The sequence below is a fragment of the Macaca nemestrina genome, chromosome 1, assembly GCF_043159975.1.
Source record: "Macaca nemestrina isolate mMacNem1 chromosome 1, mMacNem.hap1, whole genome shotgun sequence".
In the NCBI taxonomy this organism is placed as follows: Eukaryota; Metazoa; Chordata; class Mammalia; order Primates; family Cercopithecidae; genus Macaca; species Macaca nemestrina.
Window position 1 is genome coordinate 180,302,187 of NC_092125.1, and position 25,128 is coordinate 180,327,314.

Consider the following 25,128-nt stretch of genomic DNA (forward strand, 5'->3'; position numbering starts at 1 on the left):
GGGAAGGGTTTGCATCTCCCTGAGCCCCGTTCTACGACAGTGGCCGAGCCATGTCATAGAGCAGCTTACTGAGCTGCTGAGATGACTTCTGAGTCCAGTCTGGTCTGGTGGACGGCTCCTGAGGTCTCCTCTGGCCAGTGGGGCCACAGATCTTCATCTCAGCACTGACGGCCAGGGTGGGCACAGCCTGGAAGGGGCTTCCTGTAGGCACTGCCTGGGGCTGGCTTGCCAAAAATACAGCAGCAAAATAAGCACCCCATGGAGACTCGAGCTTGCTAACGTCCTACTTTGGTGTTGTGGGCCCTGGCTGGCCCCGGGCTGGAATCCACTCATTTCTGCTCTGTCAGAGGTGGGGGGATTTGGATGGGGGCATCATCAGACACCATGAACAGCTGATGCTTGAGCTGCCCTTCAAGGGTGGGAGAGTTTTGCCCATGGAGGTAGAAGAAGGGCTTCCGGCCTGGTGGGGCTATATGAGCAAAAGCACCTGGTATGAAGGCTGATGGCTTGTCCATAACCATCGAGTGGTTACTGGAGGCAGGTGATGGCCAGGGATGGGCCAGAGCAGTAGCAGGGCAGCTTGAAGTGTTCCTGAGTGTCCTGCTAAGGCAGTCGGTCATATTCAAGGGGAGATGGGAAGCCAGTAGGCAAGGAAAGATGGCTCTTTGATTATGGGGAGGGCTTTGGGAGGACAGTGACTACTGGCTCTGGATTTGTAGCCCCTGGAGCCACAGGAGTGGACTGTGAGGGGCTGGGGACCAAGCCACAGTTCCCTCCCTCTGTCAGCCTCACTCTAGGCCTGGTGGTGGATAAAACCTGTCTAAAAAGGAGAGGAACTTAGAGCTTATCTCATCCAACTAACCATGCCATGACGGAAGAGAGCAAGGCGCAGAGGCGGCCAGAGACTTACATCAAGGCCACAGAGCAGAGCCAGGCCCTCCAGGCCAGGGGTGGCAGACGGCCCATTGCTAACGCCATTCTCAGTGAGATATTCTTAACCTCTCTCCAGAAAAGCTAGCAGACTCCCTGCACAGGCCTCAGCGATGTCACAGAGTGACACTTTAACCTGCAGACCTTCTGCTGGACACACAGGTGGGCACAGGCTCCCTGGATGACCAGCATGAGGCTGGGGGTGGCAGAGAGCTCACACCAGCCTCCTGGGCACAGCCTGCCCCACAGTCCCTGGTGAGGAGCCCAGAGCCCAGCACAGAGGAGCACTCCAGAGAGGCAGCAGTCCCGCACCAGGAGATGGATTTCCCAATAACAGGTGCTGCCCGTTTATCACCAGGATGGGCCAGTGGGGCTCATCTTAGGAAATGCTTCTCCTACCAGCCTAATTGGTGAAAGCATTTGCGGTTTTCACTTAGCCAAGGCTGCTTCCTAGTGATTGCAGTCTCTACCTAGTGGGCAGAGGGGAGGGTGCTGCAGCAACCCACTGCTGACATCAGAGGCCCGAGTGCTCTGCCTGCCTGTGGGTAGCAGCAAGGGACCCACCACCCTCCCCCCACAGGCAGGGGTCATCATTCAATCATTCGCTCCATCAGAGGAGTGTCTGTGCCTCGTGGGTCCTTGAGTCCCACAGCCTGGCCTCCTTGGCCCTGGCTGCAGAGTTCTGCTCTGGGAGCCCTGAGCTTCCAACTTGCAGTTAGTGGGGGCTGAGAGCCCAGAGAGGCCTGCCCCATGTCACACAGCATGTTGGTGGCAGAGCAGGGCTGGAATGAGATCTAGAACATTCTCCTCGACTGCAAAAGAAGAAGCAGAAGAGCTGCCCCTCCTTCCCTTAGGAAGCTGGTGGCAAGAACAGAGCCTGGAATGCAGGGGTCCTTGGCAAGCTCCAAGGTCAGCCCGCCCAAGGGAGGCAGAGCCATGGATCCATCAGCCCCAGGGGGCCTAGCTAGGGTTAGCCAGGAAGGTCCCCTGGTCAGAGGAGACCACATTTCCACTGGGGTAGGAGTGGAAGGGGAATGTGAGGTTGGGAACCTGGCAATGACTCTGGCTAGAGGGCCTAAAGGGTTTCGTGGCGTTGCCTTCTGGCCTCTGGAAGCTTCTACTTTAAGAATGCCATGAGTTTTCTTCTAGCTGTTTCTCTGGGACCCACAATCCCAGTGCCAAAATCCGGGGTGGGGCTGGCTGGAGCCTGGGAGAGGGCAGGAACGTGGTCATCTTCTCAGCGTGCTGCCTGCTCTCAGCAGCACCTTGCAGGCGCCAGCCAGGGACCCCTGCTGATCCCATCCCACCCACCTCCTCCCGGCCCCTCAGCTGCAACTCGTTCAATACCTCCTGCATGCACAAATCACTGGGACAGGAAGGCGCCTTTGTCGGTCTGTCCCTCGGAGACGCTCTTCTTCCCTGTGGTGACAGGGAGGCCTACATACCCCAGCAAGGGCTTGGGCCTCCCTTGGTGACAGTGGGGCCAGGGTCCGGCAGTATCTGAGAGCAGCTGGGATGTACTGGGGCCTGGAGGAGGTGCTTGGCTGTGGGAAGCCCCAGGTGAGCCCTTTGGAGGAGCTTGCAACAGCACCAAGAACCACAACCCCTCCGTGTCATGGGGTCACAAATTCAGAAGGTCATCTGGAGGGGGCCCTTAGAGATGTGTTCACATGAGGAGACTGAGGCCCAGAATGGGAAGGGGTGACACTCCTTCCACCGCTGGGGTCCTGCCACTGCCTCCCATTCGTCTTTCCTCAGGCCTCCCGACCCTTATAACCTCATTTTCATGCCTTGGTGTTTTGGGGCAAAGGTGGACCACTTGTTTCTTGGGAAATAAATAGATTTACGGTCTTAGGATCTGGCTTGGTTAGAATTGTGTAACTCCTTAGTGGAATGGGTTGGAGGAGAGAACCCAGAAAATTTTGAGGGAAACTTCCCAATTTAAAAGCAAAGCCGCCCTCACCAAAAAGTGCTCCTTCTGCCACAGCCTCTTTATTCCGAATGGGGCGAATCCTTTGGCTCGAGCCCTTCATGTGTCTCCTTCCTCCTCAGCACCTGCAGCTTCTCAGTCTCCCCAGGTGGATGGGAGGGTGGGGGAAAGGGTGAATTTAGATGTCACCTGCTGATGGATGATGGTGGCTCGAGCCCCAGAGCCCGCTGGGTAGCACAAAGCCACTCACCGTGTCCCACCCACCACATATGGGTGCTGGCTGCCTGTACCCTACTGTCAGGAGACTGTGGGAACCGTTTGCCTCCTGGGAACTGCGGGCCTCAAGTAGTCAGAGACTGTCCGCATGTGGACTTCTGGACTCAGATAAACAGTTCCTTGCAAGGAAGGCATCAGAGGCTGCCATCCGCAGGTTATCTACATCTCGAACTCTGGCGGTAGCTGTCATGGAGTCTTGTCACAGGGGCTTAGGGTGCAAATCAGAGTGTTACAGCCTTAGAACCTTAGGTCCCTAGAGTGTCAGCAGCAGAGCCAGGTGGAAGCTGTTTGCAATGTTATAATGGACCCACGGGATCTTTAAACTGAGGGCTTTGGGAACATCACATGTCCAGGGAGGAGTTAGGATTTGAATCCAGTGCTGCTGGACCCCAGATCTGCTGGCGATGGGCTGTGGCTGTCACCCCCACCCCCACTTCCAACCATGCAGCTCCATTTTAATCTGTTTTATATGTTGGGGGTTCACTTGGGAAAAGGGTTCCTCTGCTTAAAAATAGTTTGCCAGGCCCTGTGCTGAGCCCCAGCTCCGTGCCAGGACCCGCCACAGCCTGAGAGGGTGGCTCTGGCAGTGGGACAGCCAGCAGGCCAGGGTCCCCGGGTGGGGTACAGGTTGCTCTGGGCCATGGTCTCCTCCCCCTTTCATTACTGTTGTGTCGTTGCTGCAGCCAGAGAACACTCCGGGTCTGTCATCCTGTTGACTGGGGTGACAGTTTAATAGTAGCTTCCTGGACTGTCATTTAAATCTGCCTGCCAGGTTAGTAGGCCAGGGGTGGGCTGGCACACCCCCTGCCCCCACCCTGGATCTTCATTCTGCTGGAAGCGGTCGTCCTGGCAACGCCGGGGCCTGGTGAGCTCTATGGAAGGGTAACTGTTGGTGGGAGCAGCCCTTTCATCTCCCCGACCCGGGTACAAGTGGCCCAGCTGCCTTAGGGCTGGGCTGCAGGGCCAAAGCCAGCCACCCTGCACTGGCCCATGCCTGAGAGAGGAACTGGGAACAGCCGAGTCCCTTCTCTGCACCCAGCTCTCCAGTGTGGGGGCTTTACCTTTGCTTTCTGCCTCTCAACTGCCCTAGGAGGGGAAAGAACCTGCCCAGGTTGCTGAGCAACGATGTTGAGCTGGAATCCATCTTTCTTAGGGGTCGCTGCTCTGCCTTCAGAGAACATTCTCTAGAGCCCAAGACCTGTCTACAGAAACCAGAGATCAGTCAGAGCCTGTAAGGCTGACAGCTCTCTCATCTTCCTGTTCTAGGTGGCCGGGTATACATTCTCTCTGTCCTTTCCTGGGCCCTTCTCTAGACATGTCTCTGCTCTGAGGATTGGGGTCTCCAGTGGGGTCCCTGCAGCTTCACTCTGGGCTCTATGCTCTGTGAACACCTTGTTCTATTTTTTATGGCCTAGTGGGGCTGGCCCAGAGGCAGACGGCTAAGTACAAGTACCAGGCTGCTGTGTGAACATGGGCCAGTCCCTCCCTTCTCTGCACCTCATCTAATCATTTGTAGGATGAGAGGCTTACGCCCTAGCAGTGTTTTCCTAGGTGTGGTTCATTGGACCACTTGTTTCTTGGGGAATAAACAGATGTGGCATCTGAAAAAGGAGTTCCTTGGTTAAACAAGCTTGGAAGACTGGAGGAAACAATCAGATATCCTCACTGCAGTCCTTCTCAGGGCCTTTATAAACCGGTGGGCATCATGCATCTTCAAGGGGGAAAATAGTGTCTATCCTAAATATCCTGGTGCATGGCCACCCCTGGGCTCTGTCCTGCCTCATACCCCTCTCCTCTGCTAGGGGCCGATTTTCTGTCTTGCACAGCCTCACAAAATCCCAAAGGAAGCTCTGGCAGCCTGGAGCCTTGGGGTTTTTTGGCTGCTGGAGAGCAGTCCTGTGTTTAGCAAGAGGCTGGATGGGTCCCTGGGTGAGCTCAAGGAAAGCCAGGCCCCTGTGCCAGGCCTCTGCAGGGCAGCTTGGTGCACAACTTGGTGAACAACTTCACCAGGGCAAGTTGTTCCCTGGCCTGGTGGATCTCCAGGTCCCTTGCCACTCACCTCGTCCCAGACCCTAATGGTCACTCTGCTCACTCCTCCATGCCCCCAAGCCCCATTATCCTTCTTCCTGGAATGCTCTTCACTGCTTTCTTCACTCCCACAGTTTGGCTGACTCCTCTTCTTTGAACACAGTGCCCCTGCTCCAGGAAGCCTTCCCTGACCCCTGGGCCAGGTCAGGTGGCCCTTGCCTGGCTTGCTGGCCACAAAGTGAGATTGGGAGTCATTATCTGGGTTCAAGTGCAGCCCTCCCAGGGACATGTGCTGTGACCTTGAGCGGTCACTTCTCACTAGGCCTTGGCTTCCAGGCATGTAACATGGGACACCCACGTAGGGGGCCTCAAGACTCTGGAGTCCAACATGGCAGGACATTCGGATTGCCAAGAGGAAGCCACACGGAGCAGTGCCCCTGGGCAGCCCGGACTGATCTTTATTTTGAAGCCTCGTCTCTGCACTGGGGCTCCAGGATGTGTGTGGGAGGGGAGCAGCATGGGAATGATGTCTCTAGAGGTGGGGGAAGCCAGGAGGTGCTGAGTGATTCTAATAATTTCATAGGATCACAGACACTCAGTGTGGAGAGGGCCTTAAGACTTAGTCAGCGCCACACCTCCATTCCCTAATGAGGAGGAGGCAGGCTCAGAAGGTTTGAGGGATGGGCCCAGTGTTACACACACAGCAGCTGGGGCCAGGGCTGTGACTTCACACACCTCTAACTTGCGCCTTTTTGCTTTTCAGTTCATAAAGCTTTGGGGCTATCCTTAGCTTATTTGCTTCTCACAATGACCCTGTGTGTCCCGTGAAGCAGGGATGGTATTCTTGAGTGCAGACGAAGAAAGTGCAGCTCAGAGGAGTCGTGTAACTTGTGTAAGGTCACACAGCCTACAAGTGGCAGGGCACAGTTTGATAGACCAAGGACTGTCTGGTGCTTTCCTTGGCCCATGTTCTTGTTATAAATAGCATTTCCCACTTCCTTTGTCCTGGATTTCCCACTATCCCCCACTCTACCCTGGGGTCAACCCCTCCTCACTGCCCCTAGGATCCCCTAGTCCTTTGTGGCAGCCCATCTGTTGCCATGGCATCAGATTATGATGTCACAGACCCTGGTTGACTATGTATCACTCCTGGGCTGAGGGACTCACAGAGGTGGGCATTGTCCAAGGGGCAGACTGGCATGGGGGGACATAAATCCCTGGAAACAGGAAGCCATGAGCCCAGCTGCGGAATCACCCTGGGAACCAGAGCCAAGGCCAGCAGAGTAGGGGTCTGGCATGGCTTGCTCTGACAGCCTTAGAACGGCAGCACAGCCCTCATCTCATGGCAGGGCTGATATGGTCTCTTCACGAGGGACTATTGGGCTCATTGCACTGAACGGCCCGACACGGGGTGTTCACTAGGATCTCCCAGAAGAGTCTTTTTGCCTTTTGTCCTTGTGACAAAGCTGCATGGGAAAGCCACATCCCCACTTGCCCAGGTTCACCCCGAGGTGGCTATGCCAGGAGTCAGTCTCCACTCTGACTCCAGATCCTTCCATGTGATCCCACTTCCAGTGGGGCCCTCCAGCGTGCTTTACTCTAGTCCCCACTCCTGGCCATCCATTAGCAGAGCAAAAGCCGTCCCAGGCCTGGGTTTATTCTGCTGCACACTTCTGGGCACATTCCAGGAGACCTGAGAGGTGTTTCAGTACATTTGAGGACTCTCGGGTCCTCATTCTTAGCTTGGTAACACTGAGGTGGCCGAGGGTCTGAATGGAAAGAGATCAAGCTTTGGCAGCTGCCACACAGAGTTGAAATCACACTTCTGCCACCTAACACCCTCACCTCTAAGCCTTAATATCCTCTTCTGTACAATGGGATTAACAACAGCTACCAAGATAGCTGTGAGGAGTCACTGGGATATTGGGTGAAAGGTGCCAGGCCAGAGCCAAAAGGTGCCAGGCCAGAGCCAGAGTGGAAAATCTCCAAGCCGGTCCAGCCAGTGAACAAATCTGTTCCCAAAACCACCACCACAGGGCACTCTCCCTGCAGCTGCCATTTCCCAGCCGGGGCTGACCTCGAAGCTGCCCTCTGGGACAGCAGTGGTGTTTTTGGCTGCTCTGGCCTCCTTGCCCAGTGCCTGCAGGGCTTGGCACATGGAGGGAGGACAAGCTCACCCCGAGGCTTTCAGAATCCCAGGCAGGGCAGGGTTTTTGGGGGGTATCTGGTTGTCCTGTGCCCAGTGACAGAGCCCCATCATCACCTTCTTCAAGCCTGCCCTGATGTTTTGGGCACATCTGACCAGACATCCTTGCCAGACTTGCCTACTTGCTTTTAATTCCCAGAGACTGGGCTGGGCTGATTCTGTGTTCTCAGTGCAGAACGTAGAACAGAAGTAAGGTTCATTGAATGTGGAACTGAAGCTTGCACAGGGCTTGCTCACCTACTGTAAGGTTTTTCTTCCACATCCGATACTGCTGAATGTTTATCTGGGGAGCCATGGTGGGGATGAGCAGGCATCTGACTGTGGGTTCAGATTGTGACCCTGCTCCCCCCATATGTGACCTTGGACATGTAACTTAACATCTCTGGGCCTGGATTTCCTCATACGTCAAATGAGTACATAGCAGGCCCCTTGCCATGAGGTTTCTTGGGTAAAAACATCTGGCAGAGACTGGCACAGGGGAAGCACCCAGTAAGTGTTAGAATGAGAAAAAGAAGAAACTAGGATATACATTTTTTTTGGATGCTGAGCTTCTTGTGAGGGAAAAACCACTGGTGTTCACATTAGGAAATTCCCCAGGTGCTGTGGTTCATATTGGTACTTACTTTAAGATGATTATGGACTATGATTTACCAATAGGTGGTATTCGTATCTATCACTGACAATGACCTCTCAGTGCAGGAAACAGGGCGGGCTGCGCTGAGAGGCAGGAGAGCTGTTCTTATCCCTGCCGTGCTGTATTTCCCTAAGCCAGCCCCTTTCCCTTTCTGGGCCTCAATCCACACATCTGAAGGTGGACTCTGAGTCCTCAGGTTTCTTCTAGTTCTGCACATACAGAGGCATTCTTCTAAGCAAAGTGTGAAGAAAATTCATCTTAGAATGCAGATGTACTGCAAAGATTCCACTGAAGAGGACAGGCATGAAACAGATTCAGAGACCCAGTCTCTCTCACCTAATCCCTGCCAGGCTACCCGGAGGATGGGGAGCAGGCCTGCAGCCCCAGAAGCACCCAGAGGGCCTGTGGATAGATTTGAATAAAGGTGGTCCATGGAAGTAGCTTCCTCGGGAGAAGGCAAGTCCCAGAGCTGCAAGTATGGAGCAGAGGCTGGGTAGCTGTGCTCGCATTTGGCTCAGTGTCCCCCACTGAGACCTACCACCCCAAGCTGGATTCTTGTGAATTTGACAGTCCCTGTGCTGCAGGGACAGGGAAGAAAGCAAACCATGTTGGACTCGTGATCAGTGATGATCTAGAACAGAGATCATCGAAATACAGGCCACAGGCCTCGCCTGTCCCCAGTTTTTGTAAATAAAGTTTTATTGAAACATAACCATGCTCACTTATTTATCTAATGTCTCTGACTGCTTCCGCCCCATAGTAGCAGGGTCGAGTGGTGTGACAGAGACCATTTGGCCCTCAAAGCCTAAATAGCTACTATCTGGCCCTTCACAGAAAAAGTTTGCCAACTTCTGCCCTAGAAGGACACTCAGCGGATTATGGGAGCTCAGGAGGCTCCCACATCAAGAATAGAGGTGATACTTAAGCCCAGTGTGTAATGGAAACAAGGCGGGAGGTAGGGGAAAGGGCTTTCAGACTAAAGACAGTTTGGACAAGGCATGATGGTATAAAAAGCATGGAGTATGTAGGGACCTACCTGCAGCTGAGGTGGGGCTAGCCACCCACCTTCCCCTATGAGGAGGGGAAGATGAGGGAGTGGGGCAGGCTGGGGCCACGGGACTTCTCAGCCCCTGGGGAGAGGCCGCATGCTATGGCCCCTGATGTTAAATCCATCCCAGGCTCATTCCAGGGGGGGACTTTGGTGGTCTGAGCGCCCCAAGGCCTGGGGTAAGTCACTGCTGTGCTGAGGTATCCTCTTTTAGGCTGAAAAGAGACCCCCACCGCTGCCCCCTGCCGCCTTCATTTCTGGGCCTCCTGATCTGGAACCACCACACCTGAAAGCTTATCTCTCACCAGATCACCCTCCCTTTTCCTGATGAAGAAACTGTGAACCAGAAAAGCGCCATGATGTGCTTGAGGGTACAGAGCAAAATAGCACAGCAGTGACTCGAATCCAGACCTCCGGACTCCCTGCCCAGTGCTCTCTTCCTCACCTTGTTCTGTAGCGGGTCCTGGACGCTTGGTCCAGCAGGAACAGGGCATGTGTGAGTTCGATGCAGATGAGCCCCCAATAATTCAGAGGCCTAGGGCTGCTATGGAGGGTGCAGGGTGTCAGGGGTGGAGTGTTCAAGGCCCCTTCCGGTCTCCAACACCCCCTGCTACTAGGGGTACCCAGGCAGCCTCAGTTCCACCATGGAAGGCCTGACAGGGCAACTGCTCTCCCCCGGGCCTGCTAGGTGCGCCCAGTGCTGTGCTGCTGCTTGGGAAGAAGCTGGGGCACCTTGTGACATGGGCAGCCATCTCCTTTCCTCTCCTTGATCTGGAAACTCTAGTTCCTCTTAGGACAAGACACAGAAAGCAGCAAAGAACCAATCTGGGGATGGTACCCATATTCTTATCTCAGCTCTGTTACCAGCTGTGAGCTCTCAGCCTGCTATATCCCCTGTGTGGGCACAGAACCCCATTCCTTCAGCTTCTAATTGAGACTCAAACCCTGAAAACAACAGTAGCTGCCACTTCTCCAGCATCTGCCATGTGCCTGAGTCTGCTGCGGGTTCTTCATACATTATAACTTCTTGTTGCTCCTCCTCACCGCCTTTTGTCTTCCTCTCCCTATTCTATAGATAAGAAAATGTACACTCAGAGGTTAAGGAACATCCTCAAGGTCACACAGATAGGAGGAGGAGGAGGAACTGGGATTGAAATCCCCAGAGCAGTGTGGAGATCACCCCGCAGGCTGTAGACACCTGGGGGCAGGGACTGATTTGGGTGTCTTGCCCAGTAGATCCTCCTTCTACTGCTCTGAACACAAAATACCTCATTCATCTTGCCACAAAGGAATCATCTAGGGGTAGGATTCATGGTCACAAACTGCCTGGTGCCTGCAGAAGGGACTTTGACTTCCAGTCCAGTTGGGGAAAGTGGGACAGGCAGGTAAAGAGACTGAGAACTGGCTGAAGGAGCTAAGGCAGCTGCTGTAGGCTATCAGGGAAGGCTTCCTGGAGGCAGTGGCAGTGGAACTAGACCTTGAAGGGAAGCAGGAGAGTGACAGGGGTATGATAAGTCTTGTCATGTTTGCTGGATTTGAGCTCTTGGACTTGGAGGGCAGAGCAAAATGTCACCTGTCTTCACGCAGTGTTCAGATGCCTAAGGAACAAAGAAGCTTGTCTCTCCCGTCCTCTGCCCTTGGTCAGCAAGGCAGTCTGTGGCCTGGTGGGGCTGTGGGAAGCCCTGTGGTCCGGCTTGCAGACCAAGCACATCCTGGTTGCCCCACCGCCCTCCTGACTGCTCCCAGACTCACTACGCTCTCCTTCTTCCCCTGCAGCCAAGAAGACCTGTGCGGACAGTGACTTCACCTGTGACAACGGCCACTGCATCCACGAGCGGTGGAAGTGTGATGGCGAGGAGGAGTGTCCTGACGGCTCCGATGAGTCCGAGGCCACTTGCAGTGAGTCCTGCCCCTCAGGCTGGGTGGGGGTGGGCCTCGGTTTCCTCCTCAGATCTTCCTTATTGAGAAGCTGTGAGGCTCAGGAGAGGCGACCAGTTGAACACTGTGCCACGCCCTCAGGGCGCTCCTGGTAAACAGGTGTGTTTAGTTGCTGGTTTCTACTGTCCTGTGTCTGGGCTTTCTTCACAGCCCTCTTGCGGATTGGACCCTGTTTCTGTGGCAGCAGCAGCTAGAAACAGTCTTGTCAAGCCCTTCTGCCCAGAAGGAGCCCTAGCGTGTCCTCCAGGCCTCCCTGCTGCTGTTCTTGAGAACTCCAACCATAATTCCAGGAGTGCCAATGGCAGCTGGCGCTTCTTAAGCCTTTACCATGTGCTAAGCTCTCTGTGTGCATTAATGCTTTTTATCCCCACAGCAGCCTCATGAAGCAGACACTGTCATTTTCTGAGTTTTGTAAAGGAGAACACTGAAGCTCAAAGAGGTTGAGTGACTTGCCCAAGGCTACCCAGCCAAGACTCTGAGGCCCTGGCCCATTCCTCTATCCTGGGTGGGCTGAGCCTTGGAGCTCCTGCCTCCATCACCAGCTGGGTGGTGGCAGAGGCAGGCGGGGGGAGGTGGAGGCCAGAGCTGAGCCCCAGGCCTGCCCCCTACACTCAGGGCTTTGTCTCTCCATGATTTATTTTCCAGGCCCTAATCCTCAAAGCAAACTTACACCCGGCAGGTCATTCCGTGACATTTGTTAAATTAAAAAGGAGATGAGAAGGGGGCGGGGAAGGACCCCACAGTCCAGAGGCAGAGCTTCAGCAGCGTGAGCCCGAGACAAAAGGCTCAGGCGAAAGCATGTGGAGGATGGTGGGGCTGGCGGGGACCCGAGAGCCCCTCTTTAGGGGTAACAGTCGCCCCAGAGGCAGAGGTGGGGACAATGGAGACCGGAGTCCCATCTAATGCTGTGGCTGGTGATAACTGGGTTTCCTTGTCTCCTAGCAACAGAGCTACCAGTCTCCACATAAGAGAAAGAGAAAGGGAGAGAGAGAGAGAACAGAGCAAGAGCGGCCCCCACCCGAGACAAGGAGCCCTCATTTCCTCGTACAGCTGCTCCTGGCCTCCCCAGCCATGCCACAGGCCCCATCCTTTCCTCACCCATCACGTGGCCAAACTCCATGCTGTACTGGAGGCTCCCAGGCAGGAGGGAAGCCCAGTGCTTTGTCCTGAGCTTCAGAAGGAACAAAGCCCCGCCACGCCCATTTGTGACTTTCATCCTCTTGGCAACCTAAGGAAGGAGGGGGATCCCCATGTAAAGAGAAAGAAACTGAGGCTGGAGTCGGTTCTCCCCCTTGCCCAAGGCTGCCCAGCTAACAAGAGGCAGAGTCGTGTGCAGCCTGGAGTGTGTGCTTGGGGAGGGGTTGTGGCTACAGGGGGCTTTTCCTTCACTGCAGTCAGCCAGCTCCTCCATCCGTACCGCACTCCAGCAGATACTCAGACACTGGGGATGGAAAGGGAAGGGAGAGGAGCCTCATTGTGGTTATTAGAGGGGGCTGCCTTGCTACCTGAGGGCTGGGCTCCCCTTCTCCCCCCGCCTCCACACTCCCATCTCTATCTCTTTGTGTGGATGTCCCTTTTCATCTTCCTTTCTGTCCCCTTCAGGGTCCCACCCACCCCTGCCCTCTTGGGCTGCCTCCCTTCCCTGCTCATCTCCTATCCTCACCCTCCCTCTCGCCATCTCTCCCCCCTGCCCTACCCATGTGTCCCTCTGTCTTTCTCCCTCTTGCCCATCCCAGCAACTGCTGCCTTCCCACCCCCTGGGCTGGGCAGGGGCCCTCCTGCCTCACTCTTCCTGCCTCCCAGGCCCGCTTTTCACAGTTGAGGGACAACTGGAGACCCAGAGAAGTTGATAGACTTCCTTCAGAGACACACAGCTTATTCATGGCAGGTCTCCCTTTTATGAAAAAAGGCTCTTCGAGCTCTCTGAGGTTTCACAAGGCACCTGTGGGAGCAGTAGCCAGAGCAGCACCCCAGGAGACAGAAGCCCAGCTCTCCTGTGGGCTCTCCCAGCTACTCACCGTGAAGCCCTGCATACCTTCCCACCTCCCTCTGGGTCCTGATCAGTAACATTCCAGGATTCCAGAATCTTCTCCATTCCTAGATTCCTAAACTCTTAGTATTCCGAGACCCCTTTTCTCCCTCGCTTGTGCTAGCTGGGGTGCAAGAGCCATGATGCCCACTTCCTGTATTACATTGGTCGGGTGGAGGCAAGGCAGAAGACTGCCTGGAGGAAGCTGGCCAGGGTGGGAGCGCCAGTCAGGGTCAGGCAGAATTTGGGGCAGCAGGACCTGATAGCAGGCTTGCTCACTCCTTCCCAACTGAATGAGAACCTAGCAGCCAACCTACTATCCATTTAATTGGTGTTGCCATAGCAACCTCCACGGCCTACCAGGTTCCTGGGGCCATGCCAGCTCCCAGGATGGAGCCCCATTCCCTACCCCTAAAAGAAAGATTATAGGCAGTAAAGTGTAGTGAGTTTGGAATCGGATATAGTTGGGTTCAGGTCTTTTAACCTGTCAGATCTCAGGCAAGCTGCCCAGTCATCCTGAGCCTCAGTTTATTCATCTGTAAAATGTGGTGATGGACCTGCCTTAGAGGGATTGTGAGAATCAAATGAAAGAATGCAAGTGTCATTGCTGGAGTAAATGGCAGTGTTATTTGTATTATTATATTTTGGCTGCAAGCCCTCTCTCCCCAACACAACAGTTTGTTAGATATTAAGATGTTAGATTCTTACAGTATTAAAACAGTGTCAGTGAAGGGGTTTGCACTGAGCGGGAAAGGGATTTGAGAGAAGGTCCCAATTCTTGTGTTTTCCCCCATTATATTGTCTGACCCTAGCTGGCTGGGGTTTCTCCCAGCTGTTTCCCTCTGGTTCTGGGTTCTGTACCTTCAAATGTAGCGAGGACTCACAATGGAAAAGCCCAGAACATTTGCCTAGTGGCAATAGCATTTCAGCTCTAATTATAGCTCACTTGATTGGGGATGGCTTCTGACCCACCTTCAAGCGTCTGTTGGGAGGGGTGAGGGTGGGGGAGGGAAGGATGGTTCAAGGTGAGTTATAGTTCTGGATGCTATTTATTTGAATATGGAAGCTTTTTCATGCATCTTAGAACCTTTCCACCTGGAAGGGGGGCCTCTCTGATTAACCAGGATTATCTTCCTATTACAGATCAGAATATGGAGGCCCAGAGATTTTCTGAGCTCACTCAGTAAGTTAGAGACTGACCCAGCTAGCAGCATTTTGCCTGGCCTCAACCGAAGGAACTTGGTGTAACTCCTCGTCCTGCACCTTGGGTGGCCCCATGCTGTGCTTCCTGTGGCAGGAGCTGTACTGAGTGACACTAGCAGTTCTCACCACCCGAGCCTCTGGTCCCTTAGAGCTGGCAGTCCCCATTTGGAGGTTATCTGCCCCTAAAACTCACGTGGGTTGACACTATAGATGTGCTCCCTCAATGAGCAGCCGCCAAGTACTTTCATTCTTTAATTTAACAGACATTTCCCTTTTTGTTAATTTGTGAATTTATGAATTGGAGAAAGTACCAATGGATTTGAATTTCTGGGGCAGGATTCTCTGGGAATTTAAATGCCTTTAAATGCCTTGAGTCACTACAGGATACAGAGTTTCATGAAAAGCCCCCTTGCCAGCTTTGGAGGGTTCCTGTTGTCTGGGAGACAGTGGGATTCTTCATTCCTGCCTCTCAGAACCTAGGGTACTTGGAGAGCAGGCCAAAGGCATATGGTCCCCTCAGGGGGCATCTGTCACAGAGGGAGTGGCTATCCTGGGATGGGGTCTGCATCGTGGTGGACCATGTGGACTCATAATGTGCATTCCCCAGTGGTGACACCAGGCCCCTCCCCAGCCATTGGCATTTGCACTTCATGAAATTAAACAAGGGCAAGTGTTTTCTGAGCTCCTAGTTTGTTCTAGGCTCTGAGTGTAGGGATTTCCATGTTTCCTCATTTAAGCCATCCACTAACCCTAGGAGATTATTCAACCCCATTTTCAGATGAGGGAAGCCAGAGTGCAGAGAGGTTCAGTAAGTTGCCTAAGGACCTTAGTATTAGTAAATGAAATTTGGGCCCAGGTCTGTGTGTCTCTAAAACTCAGGCTCTTTCTCCTACATCATGCTGCTGGGAGCCCTTGGGCTTCAGTTGTCCTGAGAGTGGACATCAGATGGCCATCGTGCAGAACCTGCCCAGAGGCTCAGTGAGCCCCCTTCCTCCAGTGACCTCTCTCCAGGCCAGAGGTGCCAGGGAGACCAACAGGATCTGCTTTTCTCTTGTGCAGTCATTAGGTGCAGTAAGTTAAGCAGTGTGTTTGGACCTGGGATGGAAGTCCAGATCTGCCTCTCACCACTAGACTTTGAACAAACAACTTACTCTCTCTGGGCTTTACTTTCTTCATTCATAAAATAGAGGTAATAATATCCACTCATAGGGTGATACCATGTGTCAGTAATTACCCAGACCAACTTCCCAGGACTGTGGAGTGGAGAGGCCTGACATAGGACCCTGTGAGCCAGGCTCCAGTCCTACCTTTGGGGGAAAGCTACAACACAGGAGAGACAGTGAGGTTCCAGGAGAGACAGGAATTGGAATACCCAACTGCCAGTAGCTGTGTGACCCTAGGCAGGTCCCTTCCCCTCTCTGGGCCTTGGTCTCCTGCCACTCCAAGCGTGTTCATCAATGTGACCTCTGAGGTCTCTCAAGTCCTGCATTCCAAAAGCCTTGGCTCTTTGAGGGTGGAGGGCTGTTATCAGGCACTGCTGAATCCTCGAGAGCCTATAATTAGAGCTGTCTATTTAGGGACACAGCAAATGTCTTATTAATTATAAAGAAAGGAAGCAGACAGATTGTTTAATCATTGTCCTTGCTGAAAGGTTATGCAATTAACTATATAAATATTCATTAAAAGTTCAAGCAGCTGCTTGCTGCACTGGGGTCTCTAGAACCCAGGCCCCTGGAGGTGAAGCATACAGCCAAGGGCCCTTTCAGTCACCTGGGCTTTTGGGAGGAGAGTTTGGGGATAGTTTTGGAGCATGTAGGGTTTGATGGACAGGCAAGGCTCTAGTCATAGGAACCCAGGCTCGGTCTCTCGCCTGCTGTGCACCTTTGGGCCAGTTACTTGGTCTCGCTGAGCCTCAGTTTCCTCATCTATAAAATGGAGTGCTTACCTGCAGGACTGCTGCCCTGCTGTACTCTGGGTATGCCACTTATGTGGCGACCTTTGTAAATGGCACCCCTGGAATTTGCACTGGCAGCCCACAGGGCCTGCTTACCTTACAACAGACATTTATTGCTCACAGTTCTGGAGGCTAGGAAGACCAAGATCAAGGCACCGGCAGTTTCAGTGTCTGGTGAGGGCCCATTCCTCATAGACGGCACCTCCTTGCTTCATCCTCACATGGTGGAAGGGGCAAGGAGGCTCCCCCTGGCCTCTTTTCTAAGGGTACTAATCTCATTAATGAGAGCTGTACCATTATGGCTTAATCACCTCCTAAAGGCCTCACCTCTTAATGCTATCACACTGAGGATTAAGTTCCAACATGGATTTTCAGGGGATACTGATGATCAGACCATGACAGAATGAAATGAAAACATATAAAATTCTCATCACAGAGCAGCCTGACACAACGTAGCCTGACACACCGTAGCCTGACACAATGTAGGTGTTCAAAAACTGGGAGTCCCCTCCTACTTCCTTGAGAGGTTCTGTTTCCTGAGGCCTGGCTTAGGGATAAGTAGTTGCTTTGACCTTCCTTCCCATTGCTGTCTTAGGGGCTTGCAAGTATACGGAACATCTGTATCGCTTTTATGGTAGTGAATTGAAAAGAGATGAAACATCCCGTGTCTTTTATGCTTGCAACCCAGGGGTTCCCAAATGGAGGTGCATGGGAATCACCTGGGTTTTGGTGAGGAGTTACGAAAATGCAGATCCCTAGGCTCTGCCCTAGAAGTCTAGATTCAGCCGGTATGAGCTGAGGCCAGGAACCTGCACTTTCAGTAGCTCCCTCATCCCCCATCCTTTGATGAGAGGACCCCCAGCGAAGCACTGGTCAGCTTCAGCTTCCTGTGTTCCAGTGGGGCCCAGAGGGGAGGTGCTTACCTGGGGTCCTGCAGTGTTGGTGATAGAGGTACCCTGGAAGGACCCCATCTCCCAACTCCCAGTTTCCCTTCAGCACCCTGCACTGCAGCCCCAAGGTGGCCTTTATAAGAGGCCTTTGAGTGTCAGTACTTTCCAGAGCTCAACCTGACAGTTCTTTGCTCATCCATCCCACAAGTTTGCCAATCCTCGAGCAAGGGAAGTTTCTGTGAAAACGAATCCCAGGAATCCTGCCTTCCCAAGGAATTGCCCTGTACTCATGAAAACATTCCTAGGGATAACCTTGGGGACCTCACTTTCAGAGGCCTAAGGTACTCTTCTCCCATGGCAGTAGTGGTGTCTGGGGACCTTGATGCAGATACCTGCCCCCCTCCTCAACTCATCTGTGCCCTTTTCTATATCCCTTGTGGTCTCTCATCCCAGCTATAGAAATAGGAAGAGGAGAAACTGGTCTGAGATCAGAGAGCAAAATGGAGGGTGAGGCATGAGTAGCCCACTGCCTCCGGGGGGAAATGGATTGTGCCAGGTCTCCGGCATCAGACACAGCTGACTTTCAGTCAATCCTAACGCTGTTCTTTACCAGCTCTGTGACCAGAACTTAGTGCTTACCACCATGTTTGTCACACAGCAGTGCTCAAATACTCCATGAATAAGCAAAATTCAGAGTCATCTGTTATGTGTGGATAATCATAATAGGTAACATTTAGTAAGCACTGGGCTGGGTATTCTTCTAGGTGCTTGCTTTACAGACATTAACTTAGTCATCATAACAATCCTATGAGGGATAGTATTATCCCCACTTTATTGGCACAGAGATAAGGATTGTTGGCCAAGGTCACATAGTCAGTGAGTGAGTGAACTAGGATTTGAACCCAGGCAGCCAGATTCCAGAGCCCATGTTCTCCACCTCCATGTTGGAGGCCAGCACATAATCCTCTCACCCTGCTGGCTTATTGTGAAAATTAAATGGAAGCGTCTAGCACCATGCCTGGCACATCCTAGAGACCACAGAAATCGGGCCTCCTGCACACTCTGGAAGGCTGTAGGGAGCCAACCACGGAGGTCTGAGATGCATCTGCCTTGGCTGAGCCTGTCACATGGGTCCGGCAGAAACTCATGATAAGAGCTGTCCCCAGCCTTGAATAGGGTTCTCATTCTTTCTTCCAAATTGAGATTCAACCCTGGGGCTTCAGGCCCCTGATTGAGTCAGCCTCTGATTGCGGCTGCAGTAATTATAGCTATGCAGTCCCGCTGGGCCCTGCTATGCAGCAGCTGTTCTCAGCAGCAGGCTCAGCACCATCACTCGGGGAGGGGGCTTAGAGGCGGGCCGATTGGAGCCGTTGGGGCCTTGGTGAACCCTCTAAATTTACAGGTTCCAATCATGGAGTCACTGATCTGGAAGGCAAACTGAGGCCCAGCTGGGACATATCTCACCTAAGAGCACACAGCTGGGAAATGACAAAGACGAGTGCAGGGCATGGTGGCTCCATGTTGCCGGAACTTAAAGTGGAGGTTTGGAGGGATGGGAGGTGTGGCCAGGAGAGGCAGGCAGGAGTCAATGGATTAAAGAGAAACTTGAGGGCCAGGGACCAGGGGGCCATGAAAGATGTTCTGTAGAGAAGTGGCGGGGTCAGATTTAGGATTTGGAAACTCCTGGGACAGACAGAGGCTTCTTCTCAGCTGATGAAACTGAGACATGGGCCAGGAGAGCCCTGATGGACTCCTAGGGCCTTGGACCAGGTGGCTGGAACAGGGTGGTAGGACTGGTTGGCACCATGCCCTGTGTCCCCCTTGGCTAAGCTATGCATGGACGTCTGTCTCCACAGCCAAGCAGGTGTGTCCTGCAGAGAAGCTGAGCTGTGGACCCACCAGCCACAAGTGTGTACCTGCCTCATGGCGCTGCGACGGGGAGAAGGACTGCGAGGGTGGAGCGGATGAGGCCGGCTGTGTTACCTGTGAGTCTGGGGTCAGATCCCCAGGGTCTGCCAAGCATGGTCAGGCAGCCTCAGGGAGTGACAGCCACTTCTGGGGAGGGGCCCAGTTCCCCGTGGGGCTTGGTAGGTGGAGAGGAAAGGATAATGATCAGGACATTAGTAATGGCTAGACACTATGGAGACATTGTCTTCTTTCATCTTCACAAGCACCTCATGAGCAGCCATTATCATCCCCATTTTATAGGTGAGGAAACTGAGGCTCAGACAAGGGAGGAAAAGTACCCAGGGCTGAGTGATGAAACCAAGATTCAGATTCAGGACTGGACAGCAAAGCCCATGAGCTTTTTTACCATGTCTGACATCTGCTCATCCATCCCACAAGTCTGCCAATCTTCGAGCAAGGGCAGGGGGACCAGGGAGGGTACTGTATGGAGAAATGGTGGTGGCCTGAGCCAGAGTGCCAGCAGTGCTGGGGGGAGGGGGACGGATTCCTGAGGTGTCAAGGACGACTGTTGCTGAAATATCAGATTTGAGCACAAACGTCACAGGGCAGAGAAGATATTCTCAGCAGCCTCGGCAGGGACAGATGGAAGTGGCCACTGGGACAGTTCCACATCACTGAGCTTCAAACACAGGATTATCTCCTTCCCAGGGAGCAGGCCAGCAGAGCCTGGGCCAGTGAGGAGCATGGCCAGGCCTTACTTTTTCAATTCGAGGGGCACCTACTGTGTGCCAGGCCTGAAGCCAGGCTCTGAAAGGGACAGTGAGGTGAATCCTACACAGTCGTCCCTCTGGGAACACATGATTAATGGGGGAGACAGACTGGCTGTCGCTACTGGGCTGTGCGGCTGGGCTGAGATATGGGCGGTCACCCTGGAGGGCTTGCCAGGCACTTGCCCGTCACTGCTGCCTACTCCCCTCTGCCAGCCTCTATATTTGCATCCTATCCATCTTTCCTGGCCCAGGGAAAATGCCATCTCCTCCAGAGGTGTCTGAGTAGTCGCACTTTAAGATTCTAAGTCTGGAATTTGATGTGTCTGAAGCAGGAAGCATCTGGGTATGGAGGGAGATCCTGGCTGGGAACAGTAGTTTCAAAGTCCCAGTGATGGCACTGGCTCACTTCCTCAGCTGTGATAATTTTGCTGGGACTCACTGGCCAATGAGCATCCTCTTTCCTCTTTACCAACCCCCATAATCAGATGATTCCTCCAATATGAAGGCCGCTACTGCAAGGGATGGGAGCTTCTCCAACTAGGGCATGTTGGAATAGGAACATTCCCCATTAATTATGGGAGACAGGGGTGTCAGGTCTTACTGGGCTTCTGTGCTACAGCTCCCACTCTCCTAGGCAGAGGAGAAAGAGTCCTCCCACCCCTCATCTCTCTGAGCTTCTTCCATTTGTGAATGCTAGGAGTAGGGTCTCTGGGGCTATGTAGGCCTGAGAATATGGATCTTAAAGTTACTGTTGGCTCCAAAACCTCAGAGAAAACTCAGTATGAAGGAGCACTTCCTTGCCATCAAAATCTTCAAGTAAAATTTAAAAATAGGGCTGGGCGTGGTGGCTCATGCCTGTAATCCCAGCACTTCAGGAGGCCGAGGCAGGTGGATCATGAGGTCAGGAGATTGAGACTATCCTGGCTAACAGGGTGAAACTCCACCTCTACTAAAAATACAGAAAAAGAATTTAGCTGAGCATGGTGGCACGTGCCTGTAGTAACAGCTACTCGGGAGGCTGAGGCAGGAGAATCACTTGAACCCAGGAGGCAGGGTGGCAGTAGCTGAGAGCGTACCACTGCACTCCAGCCTAGGTGACAGAGCGAGACTCCGTCTCAAAAAAGAAAATTAAAAAAAAAAAAGCACTTCCCATTGGAACTCCCAGAAAGCAGTGAGTCCGCCCTCCCTGCACATGCACAAGCTGGGTGGGGACAGGCAGGAAGGGAGCTCATTAGGTGTCAGTGTAATCTTGAGGGGCAGTGGCACTGGCAGCATGTGCTTTTTCCGCTAATGCCGCAGTGTCTCAAAAGTCTCGGAGGGGAAAAAAAAACGCAACTGTCAGACACTTGGTAGAGCTGTCAGAAACGCATGACACGAGCTACCTACCTGGTGAAACTGAAGACATCACTCTTTATCTTCAATAACAATGAAAATTCACATTTTTCCATCAGAAAATGAAAACACAGACTCTGGGCGCCCCCACGTGGAAAGATGTGGTGCTGCCACCACCACATCACCTTTGGCCACAGCCATGCCTCACCAGGGCCCCCCAGGGCCAGGTCTTGGCCTGTGTGTGGACACACAGGAGGGAGGGAAGTGAGGAGGTCACTGCCCTGAAAAACTGCTGGAAAAACTCCAGGAAGGGAGGAGAAAACCAGAAAAGCCAAAAGGAGGAGACAGAGTAGGAAAGAAAAGCCCCAAACCTGAGTTCTGGTTCTCTTGTTGTCATGGACTGTATGACCCTGGGCAAGCTGCTCCTCTCTCTGGGCCTCAGTTTCCCCATCTGGCAATAGGGCTGGCTGGTCTCTAAGTTCATCCCAGCCGCTGAGCTCAGACTAGCTTATCAGAGAGAAGCCCAGAGCCCCAGGCAGAGCTATGACGCTTATTTACTGCACATCCCATAATTACACCTCATACCTGGGCCAGACCAGTTCCATCCACTCCACACCCACTCACTGCAGGGAGCTCTGTACCAGGCCCTCAGGACAAAGGAGGGACGCCCCTAGGCAGTGTGGATTCATGGGGCAGATGGAAAAGGACATGAAACTCAGACACCTGCGCGACTGAGGGGCTCAGAAACAAGGGCAGAGGCAGAGATTTCCCAAGCAGGGAAACACCAGGGTGTCACGAAAGAGGTGGAATTTGGGCCCTTGGAAGATGAGAACTCATCATTGCAAAATGTAGAGACAGTGGTGGGCAAGAAGTAGGTTCCCAGTAGATGGAGCAACTTGAGCAAAGACTTGGAGGTGGGAGCCTATGCACTGGGCCCAGCAAACGGTCTAGCATGGCCGGAGCTGTGAACATTCAGGAGTGAGGTGATGGAGCCACAGTACTGACCCAAGAGACGCCTTGGATACCAGGCCAAGGGACTCAGGTGGAACAGTGCAGGTTATGCTATGCATCGCTATGCTATGAAGAGCCAACCCCAGACCCTGGTCCCTGGAAGGGTCAGTGTCATTTAACAGATCATGTCTTGGGCCCATCACAAGGTCCTTCAAGACAGGCAGTGCTGTAAGGTTTCAGAATGCCCCTCCTTGTTCCACCATGCTCATGCTCATTTACCCAGTGAGGCCTGGGGGGCTCACGAAGGACAGGTGTGTTGCCTGTCACCTAGCATGTCCGTGTTGGAAGCCCGCCTTCGCTGTGCCTAACTGTACGTCCACCATTCAGCCCCCAAAAGGGACTTGATCTGGCCCCCGGGTGAGGGTCGGAACCCCTGTAGCCGGACCAGCGGGGCCCCAGGTCAGCCGGGGAGGGGGTCGGCGGGCCGACCTGCTCTCTGTCCCGCGCAGTGTGCGCCCCGCACGAGTTCCAGTGCGGCAACCGCTCGTGCCTGGCCGCCGTGTTCGTGTGCGACGGCGACGACGACTGCGGTGACGGCAGCGATGAGCGCGGCTGTGCAGACCCGGCCTGCGGGCCCCGCGAGTTCCGCTGCGGCCGCGATGGCGGTGGCGCCTGCATCCCGGAGCGCTGGGTCTGCGACCGCCAGTTTGACTGCGAGGACCGCTCGGACGAGGCAGCCGAGCTCTGCGGCCGCCCGGGCCCCGGGGCCACGTCCGCGCCCGCCGCCTGCGCCACCGCCGCCCAGTTCGCCTGCCGCAGCGGCGAGTGCGTGCACCTGGGCTGGCGCTGCGACGGCGACCGCGACTGCAAAGACAAATCCGACGAGGCCGACTGCCGTAAGCCCCCTCCATACCGCCCAGCCCCGCCCAGGGATTGCGGATCCGCTACCCGATCCCGATCCGCCAGGTGCAGGCTTCCTTTCATTGCCTTACCTGAATACATTACCTGGGTTTACTACAGAGGAGACCGAGGCTGGGAGAAGTGAAGTGACTTGTTTGAGTTCATGCAACTGCCTGGCTGCGGAGCTCAGGTTTAACTCCAGAAGCCTCCACTGGTACCTGTGTCCCTGCTGTGAGCCCTGCCACTTGTACTTCCCACCCCCATCCCGCAACCCCTCTACCCAGAAACCTGGCAGGCTCAGGAGCTCCTCCCATCTCTTTACCCGCTAGGCCTGCTCATTCCTCAAGGCCTGGCCTAGACTCATCTGACCTTCCCAGCTGGGCTGGGTCCCTCTGCCGGGCAGGTCTCCAGCAGCCTTCTCTTACAGCTCATCTCACACTTACGTCCCCATCTGAGCATTCCTCAGCCCTGCTCTGCACCCTGAGCTCCTAGAGGATGAGGAGGCTCTCAGGAGTCTCTGGGCTCCCACCCCCACTTCCACCCCTCCCAGCACAGCACCTGGCACAGGAAGGTTTGCCAAATGGATGAAGTCATTAAGTAATGAGCACCAAGACTCAAATGAAGGCCGTGTGTCTGTTCTGAGGAGTGGCCCTGGAGAGAGGCAGGGACAGGGAAACAAGAGACCTGGGTTTAGTCCTGAATCTGCCAGCCAGAGTGCTGTGTGACCCTGGGCAAGGCCTTCCCCCTCTCTGAGCTTCAGTCTCCCCATCTGTACACTGAGGTGCCTTGGCCAGGTGTCCTTTGAGGACTCCTAAGTTCAGCCACTGGTTCGGTTTTTGCCAGGGGTGGCTATGGCATGGGGATGGGGGTGGTGGGGAAACTGTCTTAGCACCACACTGACTCTGATCCTCTCCCCTTGCCCTCTCCTGGCAGCACTGGGCACCTGCCATGGGAACGAGTTCCAGTGTGGGGATGGGACATGTGTCCTTGCAATCAAGCGCTGCAACCAGGAGCAGGACTGTCCGGATGGGAGTGATGAAGCTGGCTGCCTACAGGGTGCGTGTGATCAGGGCACAGAACACATCTTCTGTGAGGATGCCCTGGGCTCTGGTGACTCTCCAGAGAGCAGAGTTGGGAGGAGTTTTCCCTTGGTCTCCAAGAAGCATTTTCCCCCAAAGCACCACTTGCCCCTAAATCACCTGGCTCCCTTCCCATGGGGTCCTAGTGGCACCAGAATTGGATTTGTAAGGACTTTGTCAAAGCTGAAAGACGCCTAGGGCTACATGACAGGGCATTTGGGAAGTCCAGCCCCCACCACTTGTCCAGGTCCCAGCTGCTGAGTGGCTTCCCTCACTAGTTCCGAGGCTGAGCAGAGGCTGAGTCTTGCTCCCCAGGCACCCCCTTTAATTCTCAGATGGTTCTTCTGGCCCCCACCTGCCCTCTGCAGGAGCAGGGACCCTCCTTCACTAGTCATCTGGGGGAATGGATAACAGGTTGGGCAGTGTGGCACCTTCCCCTCTCTGGGGTCCATGGGGCAAAGGTCCTCCCAGCAGATGGTCAGTCCAGCCTCTAAGGTCTCTCTAGAGCTGCTGCCTGGTCCCTCCTAAGACCTGAGTTCTGCAAGATGAGATGCAGATCCCCACAGCCCTGCCCAGCTACATGAGGCTTAGCCTCCTAATCATCCCTGGGATCCTGTCCTGTGAGCAGAGCTTCCTCAGGTCCTGGATTTACCTGTCTATCCTGGGCCACCCTCCAGAGACCTGTGAGGGGTTAGAACTGGAGCTCTACTTGCCTCCTGTGGGCCCCAGCCCAGCCCAGCCCTTCTTGTCCAAGGTCTCACAGGCACTGTCCACTCTCTTGTCCAGCCCAACAGAGTCACCTTGTGAGGGTCCCCGCAGATTTCAGTGTAAGAGTGGCGAGCGCGTGGACGGCAGGAAAGTGTGTGATGTGCAGAGGGACTGCCGGGATTGGTCAGATGAGCTTCTGAAAGTGTGGTGCAGTGCCTGTCTATGCCCACTGGCTGGACTCAGTCTCCTGCCAACCCTCTCCTGGCATCTGGGCTCGAGGCCCTCCAGTGCCCCCTGCCCTGGCAATTTCTGCTCTGACCCTCTCTTTGGACTCATGTGCTGTCCTATGGCTTCACATGGGGCTTTTCACCCCCAGGCCTCTGGTCTACATCTCTACAAAGTGCTAAGAGCTTG

At 54.1% G+C, this 25,128-nt stretch overlaps 1 protein-coding gene and 2 long non-coding RNA genes across 20 annotated transcripts in view; 1 reads left to right on the forward strand and 2 right to left on the reverse strand.

Moving 5' to 3' along the window:
• Window positions 1-25,128, forward strand: part of LOC105495074 (LDL receptor related protein 8) — an 84,829-nt gene that overhangs the window by 27,615 nt on the left and 32,086 nt on the right. For 8 of the 16 annotated variants that reach the window (XM_011764251.2, XM_011764254.3, XM_011764255.3 and 5 more), the window contains exons 3-6: window positions 10,829-10,951; window positions 18,923-19,051; window positions 22,537-22,923; window positions 23,861-23,983. In XM_011764251.2, the coding sequence (XP_011762553.2) occupies window positions 10,829-10,951; window positions 18,923-19,051; window positions 22,537-22,923; window positions 23,861-23,983 (762 nt within the window). Of the gene's footprint in view, window positions 1-10,828; window positions 10,952-18,922; window positions 19,052-22,536; window positions 22,924-23,860; window positions 23,984-24,800; window positions 24,922-25,128 lie in introns of all 16 variants that reach the window. The other 8 variants (XM_011764258.2, XM_011764256.3, XM_071092795.1 and 5 more) reach the window with 4 other exon arrangements.
• On the reverse strand, window positions 3,229-6,038 carry LOC139362277 (uncharacterized). Its single transcript, XR_011620814.1, has 5 exons — window positions 5,900-6,038; window positions 5,196-5,391; window positions 4,198-4,338; window positions 3,801-4,008; window positions 3,229-3,344 (listed from the first exon to the last, which is right to left on the reverse strand). It is a non-coding gene; the product is annotated as an uncharacterized lncRNA (long non-coding RNA).
• On the reverse strand, window positions 9,982-13,143 carry LOC139362275 (uncharacterized). Of its 3 annotated transcripts, none has more exons than XR_011620807.1 (3): window positions 13,026-13,143; window positions 12,089-12,218; window positions 9,982-10,121 (listed from the first exon to the last, which is right to left on the reverse strand). It is a non-coding gene; the product is annotated as an uncharacterized lncRNA (long non-coding RNA). The 3 variants fall into 3 exon arrangements; XR_011620801.1 differs by having other exon boundaries at window positions 13,009-13,139; XR_011620806.1 differs by lacking the exon at window positions 13,026-13,143 and adding an exon at window positions 12,306-12,599.